Genomic DNA, 23,179 nt, shown 5'->3' with positions numbered 1-23,179 from the left:
CTGAAGCCTCCCCACTCCTGCGTTGTGTTACATGAAGGAAACTCCATATGAAGGAAAAATATGAAGGAAATCTGTGATTCATGGAGGTCTGCTGGAGGCTCTGGAATTCTGTTGCACACATACACATTATTTACCCTTATTTAGCCAGGCCAAGCTTGTTTATAGTTTGGCATCAGGGCTGAGATTAGGGATCCTTTCAGTTGAAGGGTCACATACATAATTTCCCCCAACACTTCTGAAAATTAAAAAACAAGCTGAGACAAATAACCAGGTCCCTCTGCCTGGTAGTTTTGGAGGAATATGAGCAGCAGATGAGTGCCCTTTGTAGGCTCTGGGGGGGTTCAGTGCCACCCCCTGTGTTTGTCACGAATTTTCTATTGGGATCAGCCTGAGGTTCCTTGTTCAGCTTCCAGTAAGTGGGCAGCCTTGGATCCTGGTGCTCTCCATGCACACTTTTCCTGGTGTGCTGTGGTGAAAGGGATGATATCAGCTTTTCCAACTTTGATGTGAAATAGCCTGAGCTGCTTGACTCCCTCAGCTGAGTTGGAGTGGGTGTTCTGCAGAGGTTTGAGCTGGAATGATGAAGAGGATGGGATAGACCTGAGCTGCACAGCCAAGTTTGGGCTTCTTTTCCCTCTGAACGTGGGGTTTCTAATGCTGCTGAAATGCTTGGATTCATTAATTATTAAGGTGCCTGGATTCCTTTAAGGAGAATTTAAACTAGAGTCTAAATATGGCTTTTTTTTCCCCCTCTGATATTAGCAGTTCAAATAGCAGGATTTGTTTTTCATGCAGGAAGCAGAACTTTGGGGAGTGCCTGAGTGCTGAGGCCAAAATCTTCTTGCAGGCATCCATCACTTGCAATAGAAACTCCTTTCCAATTTTGAGATGTCCAAGTCAGATTAAAATGCCTGTGCTGAATATCAGAAGTAGAAAGTGGAGCATAATAGTGAATATCCACTTACCAACTTCTGTTTTACAGCCAAACACTATAAAAAGAAAAAAACCCTTTTCAAAAAGAGTAAAAATCAAAAGAAGTTTAAAATCAAAATAAACTTTTAGGTTGTTTGATGGGAGAGAGAAATGATAAAAATACAGTCTGTTGTTGTGCCTGTAATTTTTTTTTTATTCGTAATTGAAGCACTGAGCATTTTGAGTAAAAAAAAAAACCATCTTTCAGTCTTGCTGAATTAGGATATAGTTAAATCTAAAATACATTTCTCTGCCTTGATGAGGAATCTTTCAGTATTTATAGAGCTGCACTAGAAAACTGCCAACTGCTCGTATGCATTTGAATTTGCTGCCCTTTATAAGATGAAGAAATCCTGAATCCTGCCTCTGAGTTATGAAACTTGAGCCCACTGCAGCCCACGTGCAAGCAGATGTTGGGGACAATTGTCACTGCAGCATTTCAGTATTTAAAAAAAGTTGAGAAGTTGGAAGTGTTGCTTTTTCATGGAGACAAGTTTGTTTTATATCTGCTAAGGCTTGGGACACCCTGATCAGGGGGGTGCAGGAATCCAAGGGAAGGTTGGTTGGGTTTTTTATCGTGCAGAGTGAGTTGGAAAGCTGTTTTTCTTTCATTTCCTTTCAGTTCCTTTAGTGGCCTGTGAAGCCAGACAAGTCAGAAATGATTTGTGATGGAGTACCAGGATATCCCAAAGGCATCCTGAAGTGTCTGTGCTGCTTTGTTACCCAGAGCAGCTGTGGCTGGAAACATCCCAGGCCAGCTTGGAGCAGCCTGGGACAGTGGAAAGTGTCCCTGCCATGGCAGGGTGGGAATGAGATGAACCTGAAGGTCCCTTCCAACCCAAACCCTTCAGGGATTCTGTGCTGATGTGCTTAGCAGAGATAAATGACTGAGATAAAGGAATTATTTATAATTCCTGGCTTCCTTGAGGTGGTTAGGGTTTTTCCTGTGTGCCCCTGGTGGGGTACTGGGATCAGGGGGAAGGGTCTGTCCAGCTGGGGACAGTGAGGAGGAGCTGGGCTGTGCCCCAACAGCTGTCTGCCAAATTCTGGCCTTCAAGGGCTTTCATTTGGGATGGAGATGAAGGCAGAGCCAAGCCCCTTTGGAACAGAAAGTGCCATTAATATTCATAACTGGAACTCTGTGTGAAACCCCATCTGTTGGTTCAGGTACAGCAGAGGAAGGCGAGGGGATTTATTCGAACTCCTGGGAGAAGTTTGATCTGTGCACTTGGTGCCTCTGCAAATGGGGGCAGCTCTGTTCTGATGAGTTCTCTGTGGGACAAGGGGGGTTGGCAGTGCCCTAAAATTGAAGAAACGAGCAAAATGCTCTTTTGAACACTTATTCTTTCTCACTCCTGCAGGTTTGAGCCTTTTCCCTGTGGAAAGCTGAGGGTATTTCAGGTAGGATCGAGGAAGGGATTGCCAGAAAGCAGTGCTGAGCTATTAAGTAGAGCAGTTCTGTTAATAAACCTGGTCCCAACCTTGTAGACAAAAGAATACTGTGGCTTTGTTGCCATAGTTTCAGTGCAAAATCTGACCTTAGCTACAATAACATTCGGTTAGAAAGAACTAGCTAATCAGTTTTCTAAAATTAGTGTGTTCCCTAGTACATAAGCCAGTATGAACAGGATATTTAATGAAATATTATACTTAGTCACAAGAGCCCAAGGGAGTGAAATGCCTTGATGAATTGTGGGGGTGGGGTGACATTGGTGCCTATCTTTTAATATAGCAAAGTTATTAAAATTTGGGGCTTGCTTAATATTTAGAGTAGCTAAGTGTGTTCTTCTGTGCACCCCAGCTGTTTTGCTCTGTTCCTTTTGAAAGGCTCTCAGAGTCTGTTCTGTGAGCTGGCAAGATTGAGATGCTGGACTCTCCTCAATCCCAAGAGCTTCCAGAGGACCTTCAGGTAAACTTGAGGGTGGGTGCTGTGTGTTGTGCCAGCACAGCCTGAGTTCTCTGTCTCACTCCTTTAGAAGGATGCAGGCAGATGGATAATGTCATAAATTGTGTGGAAAAAGCCCTGTGTGTGAGGACAGATGTCTCCCAGGTCCTGGGAACATCTTGAGCTGTACATTCATTATCTAAAGTGCTGAGAGACTGAAGGGAGAGCCTCAGGTAAGGTCTGGGGTGTAAAATCCTGCTGGCAGTCCAGAACACCTCACTGAGAGTGCATTTATTGTGCCCAGGCTCACTGACCTGGCCCTTGGTGAGATTTTATCCAACTGTGGTAACCTAGAGCCACAGATTTGTTTCTTTGCAGTACAGGAGCTGTGATGAATTACTGTTTTCTTAGGTGCAAGTTGGTTATTTTGGTATAAATATAAAAAATACAGAATAGGCAAGGCTGGGGTGGGAGGCAGAGTGGGCTGTCTGTTCCTCACTTGTGTTTGGAGTTCTTTGGAGCTGTATTCACCTGCTCTTGGGTGTTTGAGACAGCCAAATACACGGGGAAAGATTTTTTTAGACAAGGATCATCTAAATGATGCTTCCCAATTTGGTGGGAGCTTTTGGAATTTGGTAGCCAGTGAGTTCGAGTTTGCAGTGGATCATCACCTCTTGTGGCAGGGCTTTGCAGCTGAGGTTCCAAGTGCTTTTATTCAGTCAAAAGCAGCTGTAGTTCCTTTCAAGCCATTCCCAGGATTTAGCTGTGGGCTGTGCTGGATGTGTGGAAGCACAAACATTTGCTGCCAAACTCGCTCAGGTTTGGTTCAGAAAAGCATTTCCAGTTTGGAAGTGCTGACACTTGCAGGGCTGAGCCTCAGGCACAGCCTCTTGGCTGCCCTTGGCTTGGTGATTGCTGCTGAGCACACAGGGAAGGTGTGATCCCTGCTCCTGCATCCTCCAGTTCACTTCTAGATTTGCATGTTGATGCTTCAGGAGTTCTGCTTTTAGGTCTGCCTTCCCCAGGAAGCTTTAGGGAAACTTAGGGAACCAAACGTGGCCTCTCAAGCTTTTTCCCCTGGACATTTCTGTGTGGGCAGGTTTGATTTCCTCTCATCCCTTGATGTGTTTGGTTGTCCAGAGGGAGCAGGTGGATGTTCTGTGACACCCCTGGGGAGCTCATCTGTGTCCAACTCTGCAGTCTGTTCTGTAACATCTCCCTTCTCTTGTTTTTAGGACTCAGTGAAGTTTTGTGCTACTTGCAGTAGCAAAGTTATACAAAAAACTTCAATTGTTTCACTTTAAAAAGCCTTTATACTTTGAAATGAATTACAGCTCAAAAATATTTTCAGTTTAGGTTATTTACTGAAGAAGACAAGAGATAAGTGTGCTAAGTACCTGTATCAAGGAGGCCTTACAGGTGCTGTGCCCAAATGCCACATGGAAGTCATTAGCCCAAGAGGAACCCAACCCAGAAGTTAAATAATTTCACTTCTGATTTTCTGGGCAGCCTGTTGTTCACTGAGCAGGAGTGCTGACTGCAGTGGTGGTGTCTCAGGGAGGTGAAGCTGTGTTTGAGAGCAGTCAGAAGGAAAGTGGAGAGGCTGCCAGCAGAGCCAGCCATAAAAATGTGCTGTGAGGGAAGGCAGACCTTGCCAGGTGTCTTCAGCAAACGCTCTGTGCCACTCACACCTTCCTCCCTTCCCACACTGCAGGAGATGGAAAGTTCTGCCCTTGTTGCAGGATCTGGACTCACCCTTCAGGATGAAGTGTGGTACTTGATGTGTCAGCACCTGAGTGTGATCCCTCTCCAATTCCTGCTGCAGTTCCAGCACCTCCAGCTGCATTCTTCACTTGGCTAGTTGGACATGGAGGTGCCAGTGCTGATCTGTCAAGCTCCTGGTGATTTGGGGCCTGAGTGGATAAAAACCTCCAGTCTTTCCTGCCTGACTTGAGAGTTTGTGATCCAAACTCCGGGAAACAAGTGAGCTGTTGCTGAAGGTTCTTGTCTCTGAAAACTGCTTTGCATTTTTTTTGCCATCCAGAGAGGAATTTGCTGCTTTGAGGTCAGTCTTGAAAAGCACCTGACTGGATCTTTAGGAATAAACTGTTTGTTTCCTTGCTTGGCAGCTGGCTGGCTGGCTGGGGGTAGAGAGTTGCAAAAATCCTGGATTAGCTTTAGTGGCCCCCTGATAAATGTGTAAAAGAAGCCTTATGTCTCACATGAGTGTGGAAATACCAGAATAGCCATTAGAGATGGACACTGAGTGCAGTGTTTCTTGACAATTTTATTCTAATGAAGAACTGTTCAGTCAGAGAGGGACTCGAGGGGCTTTGTGTGTTAGGGCTAACACTTCTTCATTCCCAGCTTGTGAAAACAGTCAGCACTGAGCCCTCAGTGTTGGCAATTATCATCTGTTTTGATTATGTCATGTATAGAAGTTCAGTGAAAACATAACTCCTTGTGTTGTGGTTGAAGAGCCTTTCTGTAGCTCTCAGTGAGATGTTCAGAGTAAGAAATCTCCTGACAGCAGAGAAACCATGAGAGTGCTGAAAGCACTGCTACAGGATCCTCCCCTGCCTGAACCACAGCTAATTGTGCCTGAGCTGGGTTTTACTGAGGATACAGAGAGCTGTGCTATGCAGAAGCAATCTGGTAGCACTTAGACCTCACATTTAGTGAATGTCAACCCTTTTATTTGTCGAGGTTAAAAATTATACAAGGAAAAAAAAATAAACACAGAACTTGCAGGCATGAGGAAGTGAGGCAGCAACCATCCTGAAAAGGAAAAAATCTGAGCTAGAGCTGCAAAAATGCTTTCCCTCTCCTTTGGAGCAGCACGTGGTCTCCAGCCAGCAGCAGTTGGCTTTGGCCAGCCCCAGGGGCAGAGCTTTGGGCTGGTGGTGGCCCAGCACTGGTGGTGGCACCCAGTGCAAAGGGGCTGGTTTGGGTTGGGGATTCCAGCCCACAGCTGCTCCTGCTGCCCTAAAGCTGTGTTTTATTGTCAGAGAAAGGGGAATAAATTCTCAGAGTGCAACCAGCACCAGTGTGGAAAGAGAAAGAGCTCAGTCCCCTCTGGAGGGGAGGGCTGAGCTGGGTGTTGACTTTGGTGCTTTCCCAAACTCCTCCCAAAAGCAGGAATTGCAGTGCTGATCTGGCACATGCTCCAGACTCCCAGCTTTGAGTTACCAGCACCAAGTGGTGGATCTGTGATGTTGCCTGGTCACAAATGTCTTCAGCACAGAGCCTTTCCCAAGCACAGCATTTTCATGTACATTGAGGTGGATTTTTATGGCAAATGCATCCAGGTGCCTTTGACTTCTTGTTCATGTCTTAACACCAGGGTTGAGCAAAGAGGTTTTTTTGGAGCAGCCACTTCAGTGCAGCTTTGCTGGGGTTAATGTTGACTTTCCTTGCTCTGACCTTCAGAGGTGCATTTTCCTGGCTGATTGAAAAGCAAATAATGTCCCATACTCAGGTGATTGGCACAAAAACCGACCAGAAATTGAGGTCCTGTAAGAGTGACTCAATCACCACATTTTCCTGGGCAATAAAAATTGTGTGTTTGCTGTAGGAGCATTTGGCAGTGTTTATGGGATGGTGGCTCTGTAGGGAGAATAATCTTTCCCTGCTGCAAAGTGCACCCTCAATAAATAGGGATGGCAGCACCCTGAGCTCCAGCCTTGGGGATTGGAGGTAAATCTGAAGGCAATATAGATTTTACAAATAACCTTCTTGCTTGGCATTGACAAGCTTTAAAATAAGTGAAGAATTTCTTTCCTCCCACTCCCTGTCAGGCAGATGGCCTTGGTCATGAAGAATGACAATGAGGAGAAGATCCTTCAAATATTATCTATAAGATTTAATCCCAAATATAATTTTTTTCCATATGCAGCCTATCATGTGCTGCAAGTTTTTGTGTTCTGTTAAGATTTGGGCAACTTGACAGATGATAATTCTGTGTTGGGATCAAAATTTGCCTGCAGAGAACTCTGGGCTTTAACAGCTTATCTGCAGTCTCCTTACAGGTTCATGTATATATTTCTATATGTGTATATAAACAAATAAACATTGTAGGAGAAAGGAGTACAGCATATAGAAATGATTTTATATTTAATTGTAGTAGCTTATGCTCTGAATATCGACTAATAGTTCACAGCACCCCTTTTAATCTTAATATCATGGTTGACATTTAACTTGTAGTTTTTATCTGATACAGAAATAACTGAGAAGGATGTGTTTTCATGTTTGTTTTTTAGAGTTTAGGTGCAGTTACCTTGAAAGATCAGAAGGCATCACCACAGCTGCTCAGTGTTCCCATGCTCAGTGCTCAGCAGTGTTGGGAGGACCTTGAAGGCAGAGGAGCAGCAGGGAGAGCTGTAAAGGGGAGAAATGTGAATTATTCTTTGCCTCTCTGGAGTGTTTGATTGAGGGAAAGCCCTGCTGAGGCTGAGCTGTTTCAGGATGTGTTTCCAGAGGGGTGTCACAATTCCCTGGGCTGCCTCTGCACCCACCAAATGGGGAGAGGGATGTAAGGATGGGAGGAAAAACCTCCAAGGTTTTGAGATGTGAACTCCACATGGAGTTGTTAAGCCTCCCACTATGAGTAAAGCAATGTTCAGAGTTGAACAGGAGAAAATACTCTGTTCTTCCAACTTCTCCATGAATCCCTTAGTGAGAGAGAATATGAAAATATCCAGGTTTTTCTGTTTTCTGAAATTCAGCAGATAAAAGAAGCACAATTCAAAACCTCAGACAAAAAGTTCCTTGGGGGGAAAAAAAAAGCCATAAAAATCGGTTCTTGTTCTCAGGCCCTTTCCAGGGGATTTTTCTGAGCAAAATTTCCATTCTTTGAGCTCTCAGTGTTATTTTCATACCTGATGGCTGCATACATTTGTTCTGTACGAGGATCTTTGTGATCCTTCACTGAGGTTTGTTCCTGCCTAAATCCAGTGAGGGATTGAGGGGAGCTGTCTGCATCTCACACTGAATTAATTCCATCTTTCTGTACCTCGTGTTCCCTGCAGGTGTTTCCAATGTTTACATTTGCTGTTCTCTTTCTTGTGCCTTTTCTGTGCAGAAATGCTGGATTGGCCTGTCTGCTCTGGCTTTTTAGAAGTCTGCTGAGCCTGCTCCTTGCTCTGATGTTTAATGCAGGATTGAAGTTAAACATTGTGTTGGGAGCTGGATATCAAAGTATTCAAAAACCAAAAATAAAAGGGGGGAAAAAGTGTGAAGTAAAGAAACTGCAGCCTTAGACTGAAAAACTCAGGAACTTTAAAAGAAAAACTTTTCTCTGTCAGAGATTTTGAAGTGCCTGTCACTTCATGTTCCTTCCTTCAAGTCCTGTTTGGGGGCTCATTTCAAAAAACCACAGTGACTCAGCTACTTTGAATATCTGTTCTGTGGTGTGTGTTGGAAGCTCCCAGAGTTTCTCCCACCTCCAAATGTGGTTTTTATTGGTGGATAATTCACTGGCAGGATCTTGTGCACTGTGCTAATTTAAACCACACTTCCAATATTTAGATTTTGAAAGTGTAAAGGTATAGTGCCCTGATATTGGTGAGTAGAAAGGAGAATGTTTGTTTATAAATATTTATTATTTTGTCATTGTAAAGGTAAGCTTATCTAGATTTTTGTTCCAGATAAATGCTGAGTTCCTCTGTACAGCACTAAATGTTCTCGAGGGTGAGATTTGCCTTGTGCTGTTTTATGTCCTCAAACTCTTTGGGAATGGTGTGGAGAGAGTTGGTTTGGGCAGAGCTTTTGCTGAAGCAGTCAGGTGACCTAGTGAGAGTTCCTGAATTATATCAGAGGGAATTTTTGAGCAAAAAATTCCAAATTTGTGTGTCAGTACACACAAACCAGAACGAGTGGACTGTACAGGAGGGAACCACGTTTTTATCTCTGTTTGACACTCAGAATGCTGAGGATGCTGGGAATAGATGATAGGGACTGGATATTTGTGATGGTTGGGATAGGAAGGTGTCCAGTGGAATAACCTTTTCCTGAGACATGGATCTTCATGGTTCTTCATGAAGAATTGACAGGAATTCTTCCCCCATCTGTGATGGAGCTGTGACACAGCATCCTGTGAGGGTTTGCTGAGCTGGGTGCCACTGCCAGCTCCCAGCTGGCACTTTTGGGGTTCACATGGAGCCAGCCCAACCTGTGGCTGGAATTCCTGCAAGGGCTGGGGTGCTGCCCTGGCTCTGCAGCAGTTCCTGGTGCCTGTGCTGTGCGAGGGCTGAGCTCTCAGCCATCATCAGCTCGTGTTCCCTCCCCGAATTCCCCGGTGTGCGTGGAGGGGTTGCCATGGAGGAGAGCGTGGGGTGGGAGTAGGCAGGAGCTGCCTGGGGCACTGGGGGAGGATGCTCCTGCAAGGCTGCTCTTGCAGGCAGTGCTGGGAACAACTTCTGGCCAGAGCTCTGCACGTTCCCTGGGGAGAGCTCAGGTGGTTTGTGAGCAGCTTTTCTGGGAGCAGAGGGGCTTTTCCTGCTCTGCTCTGGAGGGTGACACCTCATGGGCATGGTGGCCTTCATGGACCTTTGGGTTAGCCAAGTTCCTTGCCCATCCTGTGTGCATTTCTGCACTGTTTAAACCCATTGAAATAAAGACTGGACTTGGCACTCAGTGCCATGGTTTAGTTGATGAGGAGATGTCTGGTCATAGGTTGGACTTGATCTCAAAGGTCTTTTCCAACCTAGTTCATCCTGTGATTCTTCCCCTTCGTGGTGTGCCCCTTCAAGGATGTGCAGAACAACTCTTATTACTTCTTTGAAAGTCCTCTGCAAATTTTTCAATCTAGCAAAAAGGTTCTGATTCTGGACTGACACATCCATCTGCTCCATCACAGTGGGTTTATCAACAGTTTCAGTTTAAATATTTTTAGTGAAAAAAAAGTTGATTTGTGTATGTAACAGGCATATGGCTTGAGGCTTGTACTCAGCAGCTGTTTGGGTGTATTTATTAGGAAAAGTACCAGGCAGGGATGTTTGGTAAGAATCTTTTTCTCTGGGGTGAGGATGGGGTGTTGGAAGTCACTCAGCATCCTCGAGCAGCTCTGCAGTGAAGGCTGGCAGCTTTCTCAGTTCAGCGGTCATTTGTGTCCCCAAACGTGGGACACAGTGTCTGAGAGTGTGGGCAAGCTGATGACAACTTTCCAGACATGTTACATCAAAGAAATGGAGATAATGTGCATGAAAACGATACCACTTGGCAGTGTCTGTAGTAGTGCAGCTCAGGGCTGGAATAGCAGATCTGTTCTGTCCCTGCTCTCACTTTCTGTCACACTTCCAGCTCAATATTGCCTTGTAAAAAACACAATATTATTCTCACAGTGTCATGGAAGTGATTTGGCTCAGGAGCTGCCCTGCATTGCACGTGGTTCTCCAGCAGCTCATCTGGTTCTCCTCAAAGACAGAGGTTTTGTCACGTTTTTAACCACACTTGCAATGGCTTCACCTCGTAAAAAAAAAAAAAAAAAAGCTTTCAAAGCTTTTTGAATGAGCAAGAGGGGAAATGTGCACGATGGAAGTGCTGCCACAGGGCACCAGTGACACTTCTGTTCATTGATGGTTCTGTTTCTGCAAGGGCTGGAGATTGTGGAAATGGAATTCAGTGAGTTTGTGCCAGCCAATGGCTTTTATTCAGACCCATAATCCTTTCTTGAAGTTTTTCATTTCATTTACATCTAGTATCATAAGTACTCTTTAATAAAAAGCAATGGATTCATTCTGCAAATACCTAACAAGCAGTTTGTGTGTGAGCAGAGTTCTGGAATGTTTTCAATGGGCAAAGGGAAGGCGTGGTTGGTATCGTGAAGTTCATCTTTTAAAAGTCCAGAGACTTGGCAGACAAATTAACCTCATTGCTCCAGTGGTGTCCTCCTCACAACACCTCATTAAAATGAGAAATACACATGCACAGTGCCAAGTGCTCATCCAGATGGAAAAGCTCAGGAAACTGCAGATAATGAGCTTTTCACATCTTTTTCATGTAGGTTTTTTTGATTTTTAAACATGATTTCCATATCCTCAGATGTTTTGAGGGGAGTTTTTGTTCTGTTTGTACCATTTACCTTGGAATAAGGGTCAGATATTTCATCAGGACAGTTGGCACTTTCCATGACTGAGCCTTTGGCTAACATCATTTTGCTGGGTTTCATTTGAGATTTGCTCAGTTGTTATTTCTGAATCTACTTTTTTGAGCATCTCTAATACCAAGGACACTTGCAATCCAGATTTCATAATTTGTGTCTGGTTTATCACGTGGGAGTTGCCTGTTGGATTGAGAGGTTGAGAATTTTGCTTTTTCCAAAGGCTGGAATTATTGTGGGTGAGAATTATTCCTGTGGTCTGCAGGTGAGTGCCATGGTCTGGTGCTACCTCCTGCTGCTGCAATGTTCCTCTGGAGTCATAAATCTGGGGAGCATTGTTTGAAACCTCCTCTGTGGGAGAGCTGGCAGGGGCATTGAGCCCTCTTAGAGCTGAGGGTGCCAAGGGCTGGGTTTTAGGGGCTTGTCACCATTTCAGGCTGTCCCAGCATGTCCCCACCTGAGGGTTTCACCTCCTGCTCTTGGGCTCTGCTCTGCAGACCCACAGTTGTAAATTGATATTATCAAAGCTGTGGGATGGAATCAGATTTTTTTTTTTTTTTTGGTCGTTTCTGCTGTTTCTGAATGCCAGGATTTTCTGCAAAAAAGGAAAGTTCAGCTGAGACGTGATTAAATTAATTTGAAACTTGAAATCCTGCAGATCAAGGCACAAAACTGGTGTAGATCTGGAAGTGGAAACTGGACAACCTGACACAACCAGAAAGCAGTTCTAATGCAATTATGATGGAATTAATAATTGGAAATCAAGACAGTGATTGAAACAAATGAAGGAAGAGAACGGAAAGGAGCAGACAGTGTTAAAAGAAGATTTCAGTTCATTTTTCTCAACTTGGAAGGTTTTTTCTGCTGTGAGGCTACTGACAGAGGTGGTGTTTGTGAGCCAAGATGATTGTCTTTGCTGACTCTGGGTGGATGTGAGTGTAGGATGCCTTCAGTGGTGCAGCTGGTGTTATTTAATAATTCTCTCAGCCCATCCATCACTTCTGAATCCAGCATTCTCCCTCACTGATTCATGTGTTATCATTGTGTCAGTAAGGCAGCTTGAAAGATGGCTGAAAACAGTGAAAATACCTAATTATTGTTCTTTGTGGAAAAGGAAGTTTTTAAATAGCTGTAGCATAAAACAGCTTGAATACATTTATTTTCTGCAGTTCTCAGGCACGCACACAGGATATTCTTTTTACTGCTTGTTTTTATCTCCAGGATTTCAGGGCAATGAGGGAGGCATTGTCAGCACCTAAACCCAGACTTCTCTGCTTTGTAGTTGACATGAAGTTAAAGAAGGTTTTCTTTGCAGGTGTGTTTTAACTCCTTGGCTTATCCCATGAAGTTTTGGTGCTCCTGTGGGCTCTTACATCCTGTACTCCAGGGACATAATCAGCTGTGATAAACCAAGGAGCCAGAGAAGCTGCTCTGTGTGTTGGAAAATAGACAGCAAGTTAACAGAGTGTTTATTTCTGCAGCAGGCTCACACTGGGAGCGTGTATGAAACATCCCTGAGATGGATGAGCGAGTGTTCCGCTGCTTTTGCTGGAAGACAATGAGCTAGTAGAGCAGGCAGAAATAAATTGAATTATGTTCATGCGTTTAAAAGAGAGAGAAGAAAACAAGGGCTCAGTTGAGGTTGAAAAAGGAGCAGGTTGTGTTTGGCAGCTCAGTTTGTGGTGGAAGCACGTGGGCAGCTCTGTGCAGCAGGTGAATCGCATCCATGTGGGACACAGGAGCATCCCTGGGAGCTGGGATTGGCTTGGCCTTAAGGGAACATGGGGGAAATCTGGGTTAGATGTTAGAAAAAAGTTTTTTTACTGGAAGTGATGAAGTACTGGAATGGTTTGCCCGGGGAGGTGGTGGAGTCACCATCCCTGGATGTGTTTAAAAAAAAAAAAACTGGATGAGGCACTCGGTGCCGTGGTTTAGTTGAGGTGTTAGGGCTGGGTTGGGCTCGATCTTGAAGGGCTCTTCCACCCCGGCGATTCTGTGGCTCTCAGGTGCTTCAGGACACGGCAGGTGCCCCCTGGGTGTGTCTCTCACAGTCTCTGTGGCTTTACCTGTTGGCAGTGGCTGCCCTGCATCTCCAGCCCCCCGGACCCCCCTGAGGATGTGCTGCCAGAGGGGGTGAGCGCTGCAGGCCCATCCTGGCAGGCTCTGCTTCCTCCCAGGGCTGCAGAACATTTGTTCTTGCCATGTGCAGTGCAGCCCAGCGGGGCTGGCTGCTCCCCATCGTGCTGGGATCCAGCTGTCTGCCGTCCCGGGTCCAGCGTGGCTCCTCTGCCTTGGCTCCCACCGCTCGCTTCCCTTATTTGGTCACGCACAGCTCCTCAGCTCTGCCCCTTCTGCTGCTTTAGGGACGATTTTCCACTTTCATTTTTGATCTCTAAAGCCACGGATTGTGTTTCAGCAGCGGTGCTGGCACAGCTTAACTCTTAAGTGCAGTCAGACTGGAATATTGTGATTTTTAGAAGTGCTTGGCTGTTTCACTCTGTGCTGTAACGCTCTGCCTTGCTGCTGCAGAGGCAATATCCAGCAGCACTTGTGTTTACGGGGTATATACACCTTGTCAGCACAACCTGCTTATTAAATGACTTCCAGAGTGCAGCCTTCAGTGCTAAGATGACGTTCTGGAGGCCAGATTTTAATTAGCTGCATGATTTGTTGGCGTTTTCCGTGCCGTGTTCCTGGGAGGGGAAGCGGCTCCCGAGCGAGCTCGGACAGATTGAGCTGCATCACTTGCTGGGCCTCAGCACAGCATCTCTGGGCCCCTGCCAAAAAGGATGGGGACTGTTTAAAGTGGAGAGAAGGGAGAGGCCTTTGGGAGGTGAAAGGCTCAAGCTCAGCGAGAGAAAGCAAGGAATGAAACTTCAGACCTGGAACAGATGTGGGCAGATGTGCTGGGTTTGCAGCACAGCTGGGCAGCAGGACCCTGCTCTCTTCAGCTCCAGGGTGTTGTTTCCCATAGTTAAGCCTGGCCTGGGTTTTTTTTTTTTTTGCATTGATCTTTGCTTTACTAAGCCAGTTTCTGGCCAGGCTGGACACCTGTGGCAGCTCAGACCTCCTGGGTGCTGCCCATGCCTGCCCACAGTGTTGGTCACAGCTGGCTGTGCTCTGTGAGCCCTGCAGAGGAGACACCAGCTCGGGAATTCACTCAGGATCTGTCAAAACCTGCTCTCAGTTGGCTCATGCAGGGAGGAGGAGGGTGGGCACGTGGCAATGTGATAGGGAAGCATCCATGGTGTGGGAACTGTGGTTAGAAAAGGAGTTGTCAATGCTGTGCTGTGACAAAAAGTGCAGTTGCTGCCTTGGAAAATACAGAAAAAGAAACATTGCTAAAAACCAGTAATTATTTTTTTTCCAGTTTTGCTTTCTGGCAGAGCCTCAAGAGAAGTTTCTTGTACTTCCAGAAGGGTAGGAGAGAAAATCCAGGAGGGAAATGGGCAGGAACACCACTGACCAGTCTTGGATCTTGGTAGCTGTGGGACCTGCAGATATTGCTGGGAGAGGGAGAAATTCTCTTCTGCCATGCTCATGTGGAGAGGGAAGAAAATCGTGGCATGAAACTGTGAAAATGAATAGGTTAGAAACAGAAATAGTGGAGTGCTGGATGGGATCACTTCAGGTGTTACGCCAGGAATGGAGCAAATTCTGCCCTTGGAAGGGAGGGTGAGCTGAGGGAGCTCTCCAAGGGGCTGCCAGCCCTGTGAACCTGCTTGTGGAATTCTGCAGGGGGCAGTGGGCTGGGAGTTGAGCAGGGCAGCACCTGGTGCAGAAGGAAAGAAACAAACAAGTAATTCGGGCAAAGGGTCCCAAGTACTTCATTAGTCTAAGAAAAATTGAAGCACTAAATTCAATTTTATTATTTCTTCCATTCTTCCAACCAAGGCCTCAATAATATTATCAAATATTTATTTCATCTCCCTACATCTTTTTTTGGCAATGCAGTTTTTCTTTAAGCCAAATGCATTTAAGAGCTGAAAATGGAGCTGCTTTATTGAACAGCTGAAAAATTTGCCTTTTCTCTTGCACGATGCTGTGTTGCTTCATTCCTTGTGACACGCACACGAGACATTTTTAAACAGAAGTGACTTTTATTATGCTGTTCAGTCAGCTCTGTCTAATAGCACAACAGTATTCTTTCCATGCTGGTCAACACTGGTGCTTCCAGAGGGGATTTGAAATTTGATCTTCCCTTGTTCTTCCTGTGCTCAGAGCTTCCAAGCTTTCCCTGCCTCCTGCCCCCACTTCCTGCCCTGTTTGCAGCAGGAACTTTAATCCGGAAAAGCAGGAGCAAGTGAAGAAGCAAATGTGAGAATGAAATCCAAGGGGTGAGCGGCCAAAATTAAATGAAATATGGCCAGAAAATAAATATGCTTTGGTTTACTGCCAGGGTGAAATGGAGGCTGAAAAGGCCCAAAGATTTTGAGGAGGGAACGTTGGAGGGTTCCTGTCCTGAGAATTGTGTTGGTGTCTCACAGGGAGATTTGTCATGGAAACTATTAAAATGGAGATTGGGAATGGCTTCCTGGGTCAAGGATCCAGCTCCCAGGCTGGGACAAAGGCTAGAGCCACAACAATTTACTTAAAAATGCTTCTGCAGCTCATATGACATCAGTTTGCTGAATTCCTTGCACATAAAGTACGAATCCTTCTTTTTGTGTGTAAAAAGTGATTTTCAGAGCTTGTGAAGGAGAGAAAGGGGTGGCCTTTCAATCCCTTGTTCAGGGTTTCTTTTCATGCTGCACCAGAGATGGAGCTGAGCTAAGACACAAACACTCACTGGCACCAGCAGCTTCCTTGGGACCCTGGGTTAACTCCCATTTTGTGCAGTTCTGAACCCCTCACTTGAGGTTTTTTCCTTTTTCCCCTCTCCTCAACATGAAGAGGCTTTTTTTTTTATTCCAGACTTGTATCTGTTATTAGCCAGGAGCCATCAAAGTGCTTTGATGATTTATAAAGAGATTATTCTTAAGTAGCTTCTCCTGGTTGAAATTATCCCTTGTGTCCATAAATGAGGCTGTACCTTTAATGCTTCCAGGGGTATTTACAGCTTTCTCTGGGGGAACCTGCTCTGTTTTGTCATCTCAGATCTCTTGTAGCCAGTGTTGTCCATCCAGGGACACATTACCCATCGTGATGGCAAGAAGAGGAATGGTTTTCTTGCTTTTTTAGCCTGAATGGATGTCAGATGGGGTATGTTGTAGTTAAATCAGTGGGGTTGAGGGTTTTTTCCTTTCTACTTGTGCTGCTCTCTCTTCTGGCTCTGTGTTTTCACGCAGCATCTTCCCTCAGTACCAGAGATAGAAAAAAGCATCTGGTCTTTCCTGCAAATGTTTCCTTTTGGAACTGCCTGTATATCCAGTGTCTAAATATTTCTCTCTTTTCGAGTAGCAGTTTTCTTTTTGAAGGAGACCAAAGAGGTTACGTGTAGAAATAAAACAAACACTGGTGTGTTCTGAGCTCTTTGGAACACAAGGTGTTTACTTAAAGGTGCATTTCTCAGGTCAGCTTTAGTTTTAGCAGACATTGATATTCAGTGTCCAGCTCTCAGGTAGATAATTTTTCTCTCTCTGGAATCTCTGTTCAGTCCTCTCCCTTTGCTTTGATAGCTCAGCTCCAAGTTAATAACAATTACATTATTTCCTGTGTTGTTACAGCTTGAACAAATGAAGCAGCAATTCCCATTGGTAGGGTTTTGCATAAATGAATATAATAGCAAGAGGGTGGTTACCCTTGTGTCTTGCAGATAGGAGTTGAGGGTGGTTATTTTAACATAAAAATTAAAATATATTTAGATCACAAATGGTGCACGCTCTCAATTTAAATGTTGGTTGCAAGGGTGATTTTTCCCCCCTTTATTCTGCTTTAAAAAGCAAGGCATTGAAAGCCCTTGAAACACAAGATGCAGCAGCACAAAGCAGGGAGGTAACAGACGTCACCACAGCAGAAACCACTAATAAATTTTGTCATGTAATTAGTTCAGGGTTGGGATCCTGAGTGATTGGGCTGCTTTGCAGAGGGATGGGATTGCCACGAGATCTCGGGGCTTGGAAGAGAATCCTAGAATGGATTGGGAGGGGACCTTAAAGCCCACCCAGTGCCACCCCTGCCATGGCAGGGACACCTCCCAATGTCCCAGGGAGCTCCAACCCCAATGTCCAACCTGGCCTTGGGCACTGCCAGGGATCCAGGGGCAGATTTCCCTGTTCTTCACCTGTGCTTCAGTTTCCCCACTCGTGGAATGGCAGAGCTCTTGGCAGCCTGAGGCTGGAATTCAGCTGAGTTCTTCCACCAGGCTAAATGTGCAGGCTGCAGGTTTGGATTCTTGCTGGGATGGAGCTCCTTGGGGACCACAAAAACTCTGATCTGAGCTGCTGTGCTCCCAGCAAAGCTTGGTCACTGCAAATTGAAAATGAAAGGATGTCTTCTCCTCACAAAGAGTCATTCCAGTAGGATCAGGTTCTTTTTTTCTCCCTCTTCGTGGAAATGCAGGAATGATTAATAATCAACACATTTCTGTGGCTGCTTTTGTTCTATATTCTTTGAACCTCTTAGGCTGTCATCTGTTAATTTTAAATCTCAGAAGGAACAAGTATAGAAATAGATGATGGAGTAATCCAAGGGTTTCTGAAAAGGTGAAACTTGTCTGTGATTGAATACGTGCATTTTGTATTATTCTCCTGTGTGAAAATAGTGCATTTGAGCCCAAGAGAGGTCTTCATTTTGTCTTCAAATAAACTCCTCATCTTGTGGAGTGTTCCCATCCTTGTGAGTGTATTAAAGCTGTGCAATTTTGTAAATACAAAGTCAACAACTTCTATTTACATCATTGCCAGCGATGTTACTTCTTCCTTGCTGCTATTCTTTTGTATTTAAAATAAAAAGATACTTTCTGTGTGTTTATTCTCTCCTGTGAGCAGGCCTTGGGCCTTGTGAAAATATCAGGTATCTATGTATAGAAAAGTCTGAAGAGAAAATGCTAAATTTCGGCAGGGAATTGCTGGTTTTCTTTTAATTTTAGTTTTGCTGTGCAAAAATGTGTTTGGTTTTTTCCAAGTAATGAAGAAACAGCTGTGTTGGTGTTAAATATTCAGTGGATTTGTAAGTGACTTATTTAAAGAGCTTCATCTTTATAAGATTTCCCTCATTTGAAAGCACCCTAAAGTATGTTTTTTGTGAGGGGGAGTAATTTCTCTTGGTTCTTACCTTTCTCCAGTTGACATTTTGGAGAGTCTGGGTTTAAAACCCGAAATAACACGGCACACCTTTTTGTTGCCAACGAAGTATTTGATTCCTGCTCTCTCCAACTGCAGAAAAGTTGGTGAGGACCTTCTAAGTGCTTAAAATAGGCAGTGGAGACTTGGAAAAAATGAGTGGTGGATTGCACAACCAGCCTGGCTGGAGCTGAAGCTGCTTCCAGATCTTTCTGGAATGAGTGTGCTGGAGAAGGGGCTGAGATCCCCAAAACTGAGCTGAGTCTGGCAGCAGCCACGATGGCACCTGAAGGAGCTACAAAAAATAATAGGGGAGAGATTACCAGGGTCTGGAGGGGCAGGACAAGGGGAAAGGGTTGCCAGTGCCAGAGGGCAGGGCTGGATGGGATTTTGGGAAGGAATTCCTGGCTTTGATGGGTGCCCAGAGCAGCTGTGGCTGCCCCTGGATCCCTGGCAGTGCCCAAGGCCAGGTTGGACATTGGGGTTTGGGACAGTGGGAGGTGTCCCTGCCATGGCTGGGGTGACACTGGGTGGCTTTAAGGTCTCTTCCAGTCCAGAACATTCCATGATTCCATTGATCTTTGCCATTCTCTGGAAGGTGTTTGACGTTGTCTGCTGGAGCTTTGGGTGTCAGCAGTGCCTGTTCAGGAGCTTTCTGAGCTGTCCTCATAAAATTGACAATAATGGCAACAGTTAATGCCCAAAACAGTGGGAAAAGCCTCTGAAGGGCAGTCTGGAATTGCATGGGAATGTTGGACTTGAATATTTCTAGAGAGTTTTGTATGAAAGAAGGTGGTGATTTCTTGGGTGGCTTCTGAAATACTCAACTCTCTTCTCCATATCATTTCAGCCTTTCTAATCTTGTTATTTGCAATTTTGGGCAAATCTTGCATTTTATTTTCAAATAATCTTATTAACGTACTACCTAAACGTGATTTAAATTCCCACATGGTGGAGTCTGTTGTAAGAAAAAGTCTTTGTCTGGTTTGCCATTGTGCTTTGAGAGCAAAAATTGGGCACTTGAGGTGTGGCTGCTTGGGCTTGGACTGGAGGGAAGGGTTGGAAGTTTGGAATCTGTGCTGGGTTGGGATGGAGCACAGCCTAGTCAAGAAGGGAAAGTAGAAGGAGAAGAGCAAATGGAGGAGAAGGAATTGGCAGCTGGCATAATGCTGCTGGCAAGTTTCCCTCTTCCTTGAGCCCCAAAATACTTTGGAACACGGGGGTTTTCAGCCTTCCCAGGATCCTTGCCTTTGCTGGTGCATGCAGAGGGTATCCAATCCTGGCTGGGATATTTTGGGGAGCTGCAGGAGGCAGAGGCCCATGTGGGCTGTCAATGTCCCACCAGTGAGAGCATTCATCTCTCACGTGGTGCAGGTGCAGCCTCCCTTCATTCCATGCAGAGAAATCTCTGATGGAAGAACAGGATTTAGCTGGGGAGCACAGAAATGTACATTTGATATGTGCACATGTAGCATTCATCATCCTGGTGGGGTAGTGTAGGATTATGCAATCCCTTGTTCCTGCAGGACCTTCGTTGGGTGTTCAGGCTTGATGTGTCATCATTTCATCACCAGTGACGTTGTATTTTATTTTTATACTTCTTCATTGTGCAATTCTGCCATTTTTCACTGTATATCATGAGGATCTGAAAGGAAAATGCATTCCTTCCTGGTTAATATGCAACAAACAGTCTATAAAAAGATGTCGTTACTGTGCAGTAATTGCTTTATTTATCACCTTTCCTATGTGGCTGAAGCTGCTCGAATCACTGAGTGGAGCAGGGAGCTGATGGTTGCCTTCACTTTTAATTTTTGGCTTTGGATTTTTGGCTCCTGTTGCAGAAAGAGGCCTAAATTCCATCAGGATGGTGTCTGACAAGCATGGGCTTATCTTGCACAGTCATCAGGACTGTGGGTTACAGATCAATGACCACGATGGTACTCAGCCAGCACATCCTTGACTTTGTAAACATCCAAGGCAGTGGGGGTCTGCAGATCTGAAAGTCATCTGGCCATAAAGTTCATGTAGTTTGACCTGTGGTGAAATGCATTTGGTGGCCATATGAAGGTGAATAAGGCAAAGTTGAATTTCTCAACCACTTCAGAAATAGATTTCGTAGAACAAATACTAGAAAAAAAACATATTGGGTGCTTTTCATTGTTTGTTTTAGATCTGTAGCTTCGTTACTAGGGAGAAAACCTAAGGAAAACATGTTCTGCTTTGCCTTCTTGCACTGGACAAGGTCAGACTCTTGTAGCCCTCTCTGGGTGCTCCAGGCAGGAAGAGGGGGTTACTTGCAGTTAACAATTTGGAAGTTAAGCCTAACTTGACAACTTTCTTTACTGAAAAGGATGGAAAGAGGCACACTGTGACTAAATCTAGCCTACAATTAATTCTTCTCTGCAGTTCTGTGTGTTAATTGCTGTCATTGTGTGAACTGATGGTTTAAGCAAAAATAGCAAATTTTATAACTGGTGTGTTGCTTACAATGCAGAGTCTTAGCTCGGAGTGCCAGCCCGCAGTGGCTCTTTGAATCTCTGCTGTGCTGTCAATCTCTGTGAATCATCCCGATGGAAATGAAAAAAGTGGTGAAGAGTACAAACCTGGGAAGTGTGGTTTGCACTTTTCCTGGAGGTTCAGCAGTCCCAGGCTGGCAGGGAGAGTGAAAGTGGAGCTGAGTTCCTGCAGAGATGCAGCTCAGCCTCCCTCTGAACTGTGTCCCTGAGCTCTGTCCTTCCCCAGTGTCACTGCCCAAGGGCCCCAGTGCCATACCCAGCTCCTGCCGTGGCATCTGCTCTGGGGGTCCTGGGCTGCTCAGCCAGGATGGAATGGGATCATCTCTGAGCTCCTTTCCACCCAAACCATCCTGGGATTCTTTGCCCTTCTGTGAACACCTTCAGGGCGTTGCCTGGTGTGCTCTGGGGCTGGATTGGAGGAAAGGCATGAGAAGAGTGATGCTGTCCATCTCAAACAGCATCCAGAGGTGAAATCACCAAGCTCTGTCTCAGCACCTTCGGCAACTTCATCCTCTGGCAGAGCTGCCATGAGCTGTCTCCAGCATGGGGTTTCTCCCTTTCTGGTTGATGTGTCTCCATGAACAAGCAGCTCTGCTTTTCAGGCACTGAGGATCGACCCCAGGTGGGTTTCTCCTCACCTTGCTGCTTCCCAAATCACGGTGCTTGGCCGTAGGGATGCACCAGGAGCCTGGAGAAAGGCTGTGTGAACCAGGAGCCTGCAACCTTCCATCCCCTGTGCTGCCAGAGAGGCTGGAACAGCCTCCTGCCTCTTCTGGCACTTTGTTTGAACTTCTGAGCTGCTACTTTAGGCGCTGCCTTTGAATAGCTGAATTTATTTTTTTGCGTGTTCTGTTGCTTAGCGACGACAGGAGGAAAAACAGTCACTGCAGCTCGTGTGGGTTTATTACTGATAAGTTAGCATCTCTAATACAGAAATGTATTTCTAATAAGACTAATGAGCTGTGATTCCTGACTTTTGCCAGGCAGAATGTTAAATAAACTGTGTTGCTGCACTGGGTATAGAACCTGACACCCTGAGGGGTTTGATGTTACCTCAAGCCATGCCTTGAATGTCTGTGCCTGTGCAAGCTCTTGTTTGAGAGTATTTTGTGCTGTTGTCACTTCATTAGGTGAGGAGTTTATTTTTTTTGCCCAGTTTTCCCTAGCAATAGAAGGGATTTGATTTAAAAACTAAACTGACAACAGCAGCAGTGAAAAAATCCAAAGCAAACCCCCCCCCCCCCAGCCTGACAGAGTTTACCTGCTGAAGTACAAAAACTTCAAGCTGAAAGTGCAGAAACCAAGTCTGTGCCTGGGAAAGCACTGGAATGTGTTCCCATTTTAGTCTGGTACTGTTTTTGACTGGGACAAGTTATAAATTTTCTGGTCTTGCATCAGATGTTGGCAGCAGCAGTTAGTTTTTATCATTCATTGGGGCAGCATTCCTGTTGCTCAGAAAAGCATTTGTCTGATCAAGAGCTTTTTGGAATTTGTTTATAAAGCTTTCCTTGCCGCTGGAATACTTGGAGAGCGTTAGCAGCAAGGATCCAGCTAATTCTGAGTGCCTGTAGCCATGCCTGTGTTTGTTCCATGCTTTTCTAGATTGCCTGTTCAAGCTGTGTCCCATGAACCGCTACTCGGCGCAGAAGCAATTCTGGAAGGCAGCAAAGCCAGGAGCCAACAGCACCACGGATGCAGTGCTGCTCAATAAACTGCACGTGAGTATCCCCCTCCTCACCCTCAGCATCACACCCAGCAGCTGCTTGAAATGAGGATTTCCTTGGCACAGTTGACGAGGAGACCCCGAGTGGACAGAGAAATAAATCAGCGTGCAAGATTCCTTCGGAGACGTTCGCTCCAAGTCTTCAATCCTCTGGTTTATGACAAAATCACGGAATAAGCTGAGTTGGAGGGGACCCACAGGGATCATCCCAGCTGCCAGCCCTGCACAGACACCCCAACAATCCCACCCTGTCCCCAGGAGTGTTGTCCAATGCTCTGGCAGCCTCTGTGCCCATTCCCTGGGGAGCCTGGGCAGTGCCCAGCACCCTCTGGGGGAAGAACCTTTCCCTAAAATCCAGCCCCAACCTCCCCTGGCCCAGCTCCAGCCATTCCCTGGGTGCTGTCTGTGTCACAGAAAATGGACAGAACCCCCTCCTGTTCCTGCTCAAGCTCTGTGCCCCCCTGCACTGTGTCCATGACACTGCAGCTCTTGTCTTTAACCTGTAGAAGAGATAATGGTGCTCCAGGGGAGCATTTTGGGCATTAAAAGCATAAAAAAGGGACGCTTGAAACAATTGCACAGAGCAGTCTCAGACACTGCATCTCAGTGTGGGAAATCAGGAGCTGCTGCTCTGATCCATCTATTGGGACTGCTCAAACAAACATCACTGCAGTTGATACATGGGAAGGTTGATGGGTAATTATGAGTAATTATGAGGCCAGACAGCCTCTCCTTCCGTATTAGCGTGCAGTATTTAATATT

General features: G+C 45.5%; 1 protein-coding gene across 4 annotated transcripts in view; it reads left to right on the top strand.

Annotated features, from left to right (window-relative positions):
• Nucleotides 1–23,179, top strand: part of ITPR1 (inositol 1,4,5-trisphosphate receptor type 1) — a 160,342-nt gene that overhangs the window by 22,930 nt on the left and 114,233 nt on the right. For all 4 annotated transcript variants that reach the window (XM_088171226.1, XM_088171227.1, XM_088171225.1 and 1 more), the window contains exon 4: nucleotides 22,297–22,412. In XM_088171226.1, coding sequence (XP_088027352.1) covers nucleotides 22,297–22,412 — 116 coding nt within the window. The remainder of the gene's footprint in view (nucleotides 1–22,296; nucleotides 22,413–23,179) is intronic.

Source organism: Sturnus vulgaris, chromosome 11, assembly GCF_052056855.1.
Source record: "Sturnus vulgaris isolate bStuVul1 chromosome 11, bStuVul1.hap1, whole genome shotgun sequence".
NCBI lineage: Eukaryota > Metazoa > Chordata > Aves > Passeriformes > Sturnidae > Sturnus > Sturnus vulgaris.
This window is presented reverse-complemented; position numbering and strand designations above follow the sequence as displayed.